Below are 12,360 nucleotides of genomic sequence, written 5' to 3' on the forward strand. Positions count from 1 at the left end.
GGACCTCTCCCTGACGTTTTTCTCAGATAATCTCAGTCTGGATGACGGACTGCTTGTCTGTCCTGCTCTTGGTATGATGATCACAGTACAGAATATTCTGAGTAGTCTGAATTTAGAATAATACCAATCTGGACAGATTTATCTGTTATTTCCTCTATAATCTCAGAAATGTTTCCATTGTAATCCACTGTGGATTTCACTCAGGCAATGATCTTCTCTCCCTCAGGTGGACTGTGGCTTGGGGTCCTTCAAGATGGATATAGATCCCTGCTTCCGCTATTATTTCCAGCACCCATGGTCCCGTCTGTTCGTGGCCTACCTCGTCACCTTCTGCAACTTCCTCATCTTCGCCGAGGACCCTGTCTCCCACAGCCAGACGGAGGCTCACATGATCGTGGTGGGAAACTGCTTCTCCTTCATAGTGAACAAGTACCCTGGCGGAGGATGGAGCGTCCTGAAAGTCATGTCGTGGCTGATGGCCATTGTCACCGGAATGTTTGCCGGGAAGTTCATATTCCACCGCAGGCTCTTTGGTAAGTCATGCGCGCCTTAATGAAGAATGCAGCCCTACAAACTAGGGCTGTCCCAGACTAAAAACAAATCTTGGTCGACCGAGAGTTGTCTGTTCTTTCGACCAATAGATTGGTTGAAATTTGAAAACGTGTATTTTTCCATATATAGACACACCCTATGTTTGATTCTGCCATTAAGCTCCTGAAGTTGCCGGTAATAGGCTACACCAGCGGTCGGCAACCTTTTCCATTTGGAGTGCCACGTTATCCTACTATTTCTACTGATCTGGTTCATCTACTGATGATTGCACATTTTGTAATATGCACATTTTTTGTGGAACAGTTTCATTTGATTTATAATAAAGTCTTCATATCTTGAAATCAATGTCATGTGGTTAATCAAAATTATATCTAAAGGAAAATTATATAAATCTAAAAGTCACTTCTATTGCCTTTGCCAATATGTAAAAATAGCTAAAATAAAAACATTTGCAGCCCGCAGGTAAAAAAAAATATCCTTTACATCACATTGGCTACAGCTAACTTGCAACATTGTATAAAATATTCTGGGCCCTCAGAGTTTCCGTAAACTATTTGCGCAAGAGATAAGAAGTAATCAGGTAGACCTTTTTTTTTATGACATTTCCACCGGATCAGAGCATGACATTTCCCCCCTTTTCCTGCTGAGTTGTTATCTAAAGAGAGAGGGCTGGAAATATTTTTCAAATAGGCTGCTTTGAGGAACTATTGTCATTCTCAATGGATGCAAAACAGACTTTGTTTACTTGCTGTTTGAGGCGAAGAAAAAATGACTTTGAGAAGCTCCACAGTGGTGGTGAGTAATGACAATCAGAAATGCTATCAGATCCCCAAATGGGTACATTTTATAGGTCTACATTTGCGTGCAGGCCAGGTAGACTAGGCCCCCTTCTATGCGTGTCCTTACTAAACATTGACAGGAGCACTCCAACCAAAAGACAATGAATAAATTGACAAATGTTTTCTCACAAGTGTAGCCTAGGTTGTGGGCTTTGCAAACAACGTGTCCACACCTACAATGACAACGGTAAGACTGTAATAATATATTGAATGCATTAACAGAAATGACCGTAACCAAACAAACATTGTAGATGAGAAATGATGGTATTTAACAGTAAATGTACTACTGGTGATACTGGTGTGCCATCCCTGCGGCCTCCGCAATGGATTAGTCCACTGAGACAGGAGTGAATCATGTGTCATAACATTTAAAAAATATATATTTGCCACCGATCGACTAAAATAATCTTGGTCGACCAACAGCCTATAGATCAAACAATCGTCCAGTCAACTAAATGGGTTCAGCCCTACTACAAACACAACTGAAAAGTCCATCCATTCTCATGAGATGTTTTTGTGATGTGGGAAACACCTGCTATCCTAAACACTGACACACATTATACCACCACTTTTCTACCTTCTACTGCATTTGATCAGCCTCAACTCCTCTATCCTCCTGTCCTCTTCTACTGCATTTGATCCGCCTCAACTCCTCCATCCTCCTGTCCTCTTCTACTGCATTTGATCAGCCTCAACTCCTCCATCCTCCTGTCCTCTTCTACTGCATTTGATCAGCCTCAACTCCTCCATCCTCCTGTCCTCTTCTACTGCATTTGATCAGCCTCAACTCCTCCATCCTCCTGTCCTCTTCTACTGCATTTGATCAGCCTCAACTCCTCCATCCTCCTGTCCTCTTCTACTGCATTTGATCAGCCTCAACTCCTCCATCCTCCTGTCCTCTTCTACTGCATTTGATCAGCCTCAACTCCTCCATTCTTCTGTCACCTCACACATTCTGTCTCACTCCCACACCACCCCCTATCTCCTCACTCCCATGCCACCTATACCTCCACCCCTTCCACATGTTTTTTACACTTTACATTTTTGTCATTTAGCCAATGCTCTTATCCAGTGCAACTTACAGTTGTGAATGCATACATTTTTGTACTGCTCCCCCATGGGGATTGAACCCACAACCCTGGCATTGCACGTGCCATGCTTTGCCAACTGAGCCACACAGTACAGCAGCACTCTGTTACCTTTCTCCTTCCTTTTCAGACTACATACACCTCCCCCTCCACTTCTCCCTTCTCACCTCCCTGCCACCCCCTCTGTCTTCCCTTCTCACCCACCCACCCACCCACCCACCCACCCACCCACCTCCCTCCTTTGCATATCACAGACCTGCCACTGACTGTGACCCTTCCTTGGCACTTCCTCTGTTTACCCTGTGAAAGGGCTCAGATGACTTCCTGTAACTCACTCCTTCCATTTCCCGCTCACTTAACCCGGGATATTGGCCGGGCCTTCTTCCTCAGATGAGATGTTAATGCCTATAATTAGTGGGGTCACAGCGTGGATGATCTTTCTACAGTCTCTCCGGTCTCTGACTGTCTCCACAGAGCATAAATAGAATCCGAGGGGACCATGACTATTCCATGTGCTGCTGCTCGGTAAATATAGAATTGTAGTCTTCACTTAAGTCGGGAAAGGGAAAATTCCCATTATGCTTCCTCTATGCTAATGAATGGGTATATTTCTGATAGCTGCTCTGTCCTTCCACATCTTCCAAGCCTTAATCTATTGAATTATCCTCTGAATTACTTATTTTTTTTATACCTGGATGCCTCCACTGTTAATTTTCATATGAACTAAATGTGAGAGTTTGAATCCACTTAGCTTTTTTACTCCTACACAAAAGCAGGCATCTTTTAATGCTTTTACAGCCCTACAGTTCTGTTGATCTTTCATAATTGCTAGGAATCTTGTCACGTGGTCTTCAATCGGTACTCAGTGTGGCTTTCCTCTGAGGGCAGTGTATTCAGGTCAGCGCTCTACACTTAAAGCCCAGGGCTTCAGGGTATACAGAAAGAACAGAAAGCAAAGTAGACTGTCTGCTCCTTTCCCAGCTAGCACATAACGTTCTGAGAACCATATGTCCAATCAAAAACTAATATTTTGACCAATGGGTAAGATAATATGTTAATTGTTAATTGATAATCCTCTGAGAAAGCCAATGGTCCAAACCACAGGAGTTTGCTGAGGAGAGGACGGCTCATAATAATGGCTAGAATGGAGTGAATGGAATGGGTTCGATTTCATTCCATTGATTCTGTTTCAACCATTACAATGAGCCCGTCCTCCACAATTAAGGTGCCTCCAATCTCCTGTGGTCCAAACCTCATGTCTCTATTATAATCCTTTCAAACCCAGCTAGCACATAATGTTCTGAGAACCATATATTTTTTAGAGCTTGGTGAGAGCGTGGTTGTCCTATAGTTATTTTGCATACAACCTTACCACAATGTTCTAGGAATGGCATTCTGAGAACATGTTGCAATAAGACTTTTAATAATACTGCTAGCTAGGGGCCTCTCAAGTGGCGCAGCGATCTAAGGCACTGCAGTGTGTGAGGCATCACTACAGATCTGGGTTCAATCCTGGGCTGTGTCAAAGCTGGCTGTGACCGGGAGACCCATGAGGCGACTCACAATTGGCCCAGTGTCGTCCGGATTAGGGGAGGGCTTGGCCGGCTGGCCGGGATGTCCTTGTCACATTGCGCACGCGGGCCAGCGTATGTACGTTGACACAGTTGTATGGTGTTTCCTCTGACACATTGGTGTGGCTGACTTCCAAGTTAAGCAAGCAGTGTGGCTTGGCAGGGTTGTGTTTCAGAGGATGCATGGCTCTTGACCTCTCCCGAGTCCATACGGGAGTTGCAGTGATGGGACAAGACAAACTACTGATTAGGGGGAGAAAAAAAATAAGGTCAACAGTTTTGAACTCCAAGCACCGATAGGACACATGGAAATTAATTTGATTAGGCATTAATCATGCAAACACATTTCTGTTTTTGTTGTGGCACGGGGTCAGTGTGATTTAACCCTATGATCTTCTGCTCTCTATCCATGGGATTAGTCCAGTGCACTACCAGGATGGAGCTAGTATGCCTTGTTTTTTTAATTCATACAAAGCTGTTCATTTTAGTCTATTCAAACAGACCCTATTTCAAAGGAACAAGCACTCATTAAGATCAGGTGTGGCCAATTAGTGGGTGTCACCACACCTGAACACACTTAACAAGATATAGATAGTTTTGTTGATGCTGAGAACGGAACGCATATTTTTATAAATAACATTCTTCGATTTTTGGGGGGACTGTTACTAATGATTTCTTGTGGTTGTTGTGGAACGTTGTCTTAATGTACTGAGAACATAACTTTACATTGAACCATGCAGAAAAGTATAGAAATTCTCACAGAAGAACGTTATTTCTTAACATTCTCTGAATGTTCTGATAACATGGCTTTAAATAGAACCATGAGGAAAACATTGTACTGAAATTCCCACAGAAGAACGTTGTTTCTTAAAGTTCTCTGAACAATTTGAGAACATTAATTGAAATAAAACCACAAGAAAACCTGTAGGAAATGTTATGGGAAGGTTGTATACAAAATAACCATAGGACAACCACACTCTCACCAACCTCTAAGAAACATATGGTTCTCAGAATGTTGTGTGTTAGCTGGGTATGGCTCTCTTTTTTTAAATTTAGTTCTGGGAATGTTCTAAAAATTTGAAATCTTCACAATAACATAAATTAGCTCTTAAATTCCGTTGTTAGAACATGAAGAAAACGTTCCATAAAAACCACAAGAAAACTTTAGTAACCTTCAGAGAACGTTCTCAGAATATTATTTAAAAACATAAACATTCTGTATCTTGGAAAGTGTGTTCATGTGTGATGACCACGACCACTAATTGGCCACACCTATTCTTAATGGTGCTTGTTTCCTTTGAAATGGGGTCTGTTTGATTAGACAAAAAGGAACAGCTTTGTAACCCAAACTTAGCTAGCAGTGTTATTAAAGGTCTTATTGAAACATTCAGTGAACGTTTTAAGGAAGATATCCAAAAACCTCCAAATAGCCTTAAAATGTTGTTTTTAGTGTTAAGTAATTGTTCAATAATAACCATAACAAAACTTTCACAACATTTAGAGAATGTTCTCAGAATGTTGTTTAACTACCTTCAAATAACTTATCATTTTAATTATCAGACCGTTAATTAAACTCCCAGGAAAACTTGTTCTGAGAAACCCCCTGCAACCTAAAAACAAACGTTCCCAGAACAGGTGAAATGTTCACTCCTGTTATCAGAATGTTTTACTGGTCAGGAAACACATGGCTTCGTTCCCACAACCAATGTGAAACCAAAAACATACGCTCCCACAACTTCCAAGGAACCAAATGTGCTCGCTGGGCTCTCTCTTTTTAGAGCTGGAGACAGGTAGGACTAATGCACTTCACAGGCCACAGAGCAGAGCAGCACAGAGCACAGAGTGCAGAGGGAACAGATGGTGTATGTGTGGGATTGAGTGAGTGTGCGATAGAGAGAAGCAGGGAGAGATAGAAATTGAAAATGAAGAGCAATGGCGAGGGACAAAGGGGCGTTCAGCACAACAAATTTGCAACGCGGTTATGTAATCCTAAAAATCAGTGACAAGCAGAGCACAGAGAAGAGCCACTGATGCCCACGGTGACTTTGTGTGAAGAGATATCATCCATGATATCATCCATGATGTATCATTAACACAGGCACATGATGTGTAGCCATGCACACCTACTTCACTACATGTACAGTAATATCTTATTTATAAAGAATAAATAGGACAAAAGTATTATATAGTAATGAGAGTCTTTGTACAGTAAATGCCAAGCTCTTTATCTGAGCACTGGTATTTCCTTTTTCCAAATGAAGCTCCTTGTCTTTCTTGCATAATAGATGGCGTTACTCATGCTGATATTAGTATCAATTTGTAACTAAATGGAAAACAGATTGTTTTGCTTGCTGACACATTCCGCTGCATCATTTATCATTATGATGACCTAGAAAAATCAGGATATCACAACCACTCATTTTACGGTGAATTACACCACCTCCCACTGGCGATATGGCTTCTTCACAGAGGACTATACGCAACTTAACCGGAACACACTCATACATGAATCCATTTGTGACACAATACTTTGTTCCCATTCCAAATATTCGCGGCTTTTGTTGTGTTAGCAATAACGTCGGCTGCTATCAAGGGGAATGAGAGGAGGTGGTGAGAGCAGAGGGGGTTTGGGTTTTAATTCTCCGATAGCACAGCCAGCCACGCTGCACACAGCGCAAGGTGATGGATGGTTCGTGACAGACTATGCGGGTTAAGACTACCTCCCAGACACATGGACAACCTATGCTCTTTCACCCAGCCACTCAAGGCTATGTGCTCTCCCATTGAGTGGCATGTCTTCTGGCCATTCAGTGAGATCTTGGCTGCCTCTGTACCTTTTAAAAAATTCAAACGAGGACATGGGGAATTGGTTTTATCTGCCCATGTGAGGTTGTATTAGATTTGGTATTCTGCATCGTCTGTGTTGTTAACCAGTAGGTAATAAAAAGCATGAGCTGGCGCACACCCAGATAAAATGATTTAGTGTATAGGTGCTGACTAAGGGATAATAAACTGTAAACTATAAAATCAAAGAGAGTCACACACTCCATATGTATATCCTCCCAGTCATTTATAGGGTAAAAAAAACACCAACATTTTGGTATCACGGTGCTTCTTCAGGTTGACCAGTAGTTGTACAGTACATCCAGCATACTTGTTCCCCGTCTTCCCTGATCCAGCACTCAGTATTTAATGCTTCCAGCTTTCATCGTAAAACAAGGCACCTTTTCATCAAGATAATGCAAATAGAAGCCGCTTCTCATTCTTTGTTGTGCCGCACCAGTTTCAGATGAACATAATGTCTGCCACTTTGTTTCCTGTGCGATTTCCAAGGCTTGCGTTCCCAGGGAATGTTTAGCATTGTAAATTGAGCAGAGTAATGGTCCTGGTTTAGGATTAGTCCAGTCATCCTATCAGGAGTAAGCCTATCCCACTGACCATGGAAGTACCTTTTACTGTGTCAAACCAAGATCATTCATCTTTCATTCAGTACTATGGGAACAGGGCTTCTTTGATATGAGTCATCGTGGTGGATTTTCCAGCTCACACCGCCAATCAGAACAGTATAAACCGCTTGAGAAAAGACTGAAATGGGAGACCCAGTTTCTTGTTGTTGTTAGACTTTGACAATTTAGGATTAAAAAAAATTCCAAGTTAACGTCAATGACCTGGTGTGAATGGTGCCTGTGGTTGTTCTGTTGTTAAAGCAAAGCGCCCTCGCCTTTTAAACACTGCTCCTCCTGCCTGATCCTGATCCTTGGCTGTAGCTGTAGTCTCAGGGATGCCACCTGGTTCCTGTCACATGTTGTTACAGTGGTGCATTATGGGTAAGATTGTTCTGTGTGTGGTGCTACTGGTGGCCAAGTGTCAGAGTTTGCTTGAGCGTGTGGGTTTAAGTGTGTGTATGTGTGCGCGCCTCTGTGAAATATAATGTATATAACCCTATGCCTCCTCATTGTATCCTCTATTTAATATACAGAAACAGTTCAGTTCAGACCTCCCTCTATTAGTTGCCCTCAGATGCTGGCCTTTCACACTAAATACCAGAGGATTGTACCAGTGCCAGGACTGAACAATGCCCTTATGATTTTAATGTGGTTTACAGCAGTGCATTTAAGACATGGACCAGCAGACTGCAGCTGTGTTGAGACTGATGGGTTGTAAATGTAATATTGATGTGTGTAGCAGAGCATTGAGCCAGAGGGGAATGTGCCACTATCTTTCTACATAGGCATGTTGTTGTTTTAGAGCAAATCGTTTTTTTGATGCATTTTGCGCGGACATTCTCTACCACATTATCTTTCTCAGAATATTTAATGTCCAAGATCAATTGTAAATAGTGAAGATGTTCATCCACACTGCAACATGAATAGGTAACCCCCGCTTTCACCAAATGTTGATCTTTACGTAACAACATTAGTACTGTATTCTGACAATGAAAAGCAAAAAAATGAATGAAAGATTAAAACGGTCCAGGTGTTTGTGTGTGTGTGTGAGAGAGAGAGCGAGCGAGAGAGAGAGGAGGCAAACAAATGAAATGGGCAAAGGAAATTGCTTGGTTACTTAGGATGATTGAAGTCTCTTATCCTTGCCATAAATGACTGGGGAAATGATTTAACAAGCCTCTCTGACAGTAGCTTAGCTCGGCCAGTCAGCCGTCTCTGAAGCAGCCTCCGCCAGGCGCTGGAAGTGCTGCCTTCCATCTCTCAGTGGAGGGAGGGATAGAGAGATGGAAGGGGGGAGAACGGGAAGGTGAGAGAGAGAGAGGAGGGCGAGTTGCCACATCTGTCCGCCTGTGTCTGATTTATTGGGAAGACTTGTAGTTACCGTGGGCTGTAGCTCTGGGGACCCTGGCGCTGTTGTCATGGTAATTCCCGTGGCGAGTGTAACACAGCTGGCGGTGTGATGGATGACGGGGCTGCAGTGTGAACTCAGATATCCAGGCGGAGTGAAGCAGGGCTCTCTCTCTCCTATCCAGCCCATGTGGGATTGTGTTAAAGGGAAGTTATCTGTTTTATGGTCTCTAAGGAGGGCAGTAATGGTTGTTCTGGATGTGTTTGAGTGGACAAACAACCACTTGATGGTGCAATACCACAAAACAGGACACACAGTTATAGACCCAACAGTAAGTAAATGAATTGGGTTGTTTATATCGTATGTGGGATGGAAAAGGAGAAGCTGTGGTAGGTCGGCTATCTGAAGGCTGTATGTCGGCTATAGATTGATTAAATTAAGTCCTGATATCTTTATTAATCTAAGGTTGTTTTTTTCAAAGCTCAATATTTGATCTCATGCCTGGATTGATTCCATGTCCAGCTCGGTGCCCTGTCACTGGCAGCTAAATATTTGATCAGTTGGTGTTTTTATTCCTCTGGAACACTGTGACAATAACAGTCTGTGACTGCAGTAGCCTACAGTGCTTTCAGAAAGTATTCACACCCCTTGGCTTTTTCCATATTTTGTTGTGTTACAGCCTTAATTTAAAATGGATTAAATATAGATTTCTGTCACTGGCCTACCCACAATACCCCATAATGTCATATGAGTTGGGCTCCCGAGTAGCGCAGCGGTCTATAAGGCACTGCATCTCAGTATTAGGGCGTCACTACAGACCCTGGTTCGATTCCAGGCTGTATCATAACCGGCTGGGATTGGGAGTCCCGGGTTAGGGCGGTGCACAATCGGCCCAGGGTCATCTGGGTTAGGGGATGGTTTGGCTGGGGTAGGCCGTCATTGTATACAAGAATTTGTTCTTATCTGACTTGCCTAGTTAAAGGTTAAATAAAAATATTCAACCCCTTTGTTATGGCAAGCCACAATAAGTTCAGGAGTAACAAGTCCCATAATAAGTTGCATGGACTCACTGTGTGCAATAATAGTGTTTACTGTGATTTTTGAATGACCACATCTTGTACCCTACACATACAGTGGAAAGAAAAAGTATGTGAACTCTTGGATTTAATAACTGGTTGACCCTCCTTTGGCAGCAATAACCTCAACCAAATGTTTTCTGTAGTTGGGCATCAGACCTGCACAACGGTCAGGAGGAATTTTGGACCATTCCTCTATACAAAACTGTTTCAGTTCAGCAAAATTCTTGGGATGTCTGGTGTGAACTGTTCTCTTGAGCTCATGCCACAGCATCTCAAACGGTTGAGGTCAGGACGTATTTTCTTCAGTTGAAGCCATTCTGTTGTTGATTTAGTTCTGTGTTTTGGGTGGTTGTCCTGTTGCATCACCCAACTTCTGTTGAGCTTCAATTGGGGGACAGATAGCCTAACATTCTCCTGCAAAATGTCTTGATAAACTTGGGAATTTATTTTTCCGTCGCTGATAGCAAGCTGTCCAGGCCCTGAGGCAGTAAAGCAGCCCCAAACCATGATGCTCCCTCCACCATACTGGTTTTGATGTTGGTGTGCTGTGCCTTTTTTACTCCACACATAGTGTTGTTTGTTCCTTCCAAACAACTCAACTGTAATTTAATCTGTCTACAGAATATTTTGCCAGTAGCGCTGTGGAAAATCCAGGTGCACTTTTGCCATCTTTAGACGAGCGGCAATGTTTTTTTGGGGACAATGTTTTTTTGGGGACAGCAGTGGCTTCTTCCGTGGTGTCCTTCCATGAACACCAATCTTGTTTAGTGTTTTACGTATCGTAGGTTCTTCAACAGAGATGTTAGCATGTTCCAGAGATTTCTGTAAGTCTTTAGCTGACACTCTAGGATTCTTCTTAACATTGAGCATTCTGCGCTGTGCTTTTGCAGTCATCTTTGCAGGAGAGTAGCAAAAGTGCTGAACTTTCTCCGTTTATAGACAATTTGCCTTACCGTGGACTGATGAACATCAAGGCTTTCAGAGATACTTTTGTAACCCTTTCCAGCTTTATGCAAGTCAACAATTCTTAATCTTAGGTCTTCTGAGATCTCTTTTGTTTGAGGCATGGTTCACATCATGCAATGCTTCTTGTGAATAGCAAACTCATAATTTTGTGAGTGTTTTTGCTGCAAGGCAGCTCTAACCAATCTCTCCAATCTCATCTCATTGATTGAACTCCAGGTTAGCCGACTCCTGACTCCAATTAGCTTAGTCATTAGCCTAGGGGTTCACATACTTTTTCCAACCTACACTGTGAATGTTTAAATGATGAATTCAATATAGACAAGAAAAATACAATAATTTATGTGTTATTGGTTTAATCACACTATGTTTGTCTATTGTTGTGACTTAGATGGAGATCAGATCAAATTTGATGACCAATTTATGCAGAAATCCAGGTAATTCCACAGGGTTCACATACTTTCTCTTGACACTGTACAACTATCTGTAAGGTCCCTCAGTCGAGCAGTGCATTTCAATTACAGATTCAACCACAAAGATCAGGGAGGTTTTCCAATGCCTCGCAAAGAAGGGCACCTATTGGTAGATGGGTAAAAAAACAAACAGACATTGGAATATACCTTTTTAAGCATGGTGAATACACCCAATCACTACAAAGATACAGGCGTCCTTCCTAACTCGGTTGTCGGAGAGGACAGAACCAGCTTAGGGATTTCACCATGAGGCCAATGACTTTTAACAGTTACCGAGTTGAAGGGCTGTGATAGGAGAAAACTGAGGATGGATCAACAACATTGTAGTTACTCCACAATATTAACCTAATTGACAGATTATAAATAAGGAAGCCTGTACAGATTACAAATATTCCAAAACATGCATCCTATTTGCAACAAAGCATTGAAGTAATATTGGAAGAAATGTGGCAAAGTAATGCATTTTTTTGTCCTCGGTACAAAGTGTTATTTTTGGGGAAAATCCATTACAACACATACAGTGCATTTGGAAAGTATTCAGACCCCTTAACTTTTTCCACATTTTGTTACGTTACAGCCTTATTCTAAAATGGATTACATTGTGTTTATTCCCCTCATCAATGTAAACACAATAACCCACAATGACAAAGCAAAAACAGGTTTTTATAAAAAAATGAAATCACATTTACATAAGTATTCAGAACCTTTACTCAGAACTTTGTTGAAGCACCTTTGGCAGCGATTGCATCCTTCAGTGTTTTTGGGTATGATGCTACAAGCTTGGCACACCTGTATTTGGGAAGTTTCTCCCATTCTTCTCTGCAGATCCTCTCAAGCTCTGTCAGGTTGGATGGAGAGCGTCGCTGCACAGCTATTTTCAGGACACTCCAGAGATGTTAGATCGGGTTCAAGTCCAGGCTCTGTTGGGCCACTCATGGACATTCAGAGACTTGTCCCAAAGCCACTCATGCTTTGTCTAGGCTGTGCTTAGGGTTGTCGTC

The 12,360-nt window shown here is 42.3% G+C and overlaps 1 protein-coding gene across 1 annotated transcript in view; it reads left to right on the top strand.

Annotated features, from left to right (window-relative positions):
• LOC115134408 (transmembrane protein 117-like) overlaps nucleotides 1-12,360 on the top strand; it is a 62,921-nt gene that overhangs the window by 1,621 nt on the left and 48,940 nt on the right. The window contains exon 2 of the mRNA XM_029668340.2: nucleotides 227-533. Within this exon, the coding sequence (XP_029524200.1) occupies nucleotides 254-533 (280 nt within the window). The 5' untranslated portion in view covers nucleotides 227-253. The remainder of the gene's footprint in view (nucleotides 1-226; nucleotides 534-12,360) is intronic.

This window comes from Oncorhynchus nerka, linkage group LG9a (assembly GCF_034236695.1).
Source record: "Oncorhynchus nerka isolate Pitt River linkage group LG9a, Oner_Uvic_2.0, whole genome shotgun sequence".
In the NCBI taxonomy this organism is placed as follows: domain Eukaryota; kingdom Metazoa; phylum Chordata; class Actinopteri; order Salmoniformes; family Salmonidae; genus Oncorhynchus; species Oncorhynchus nerka.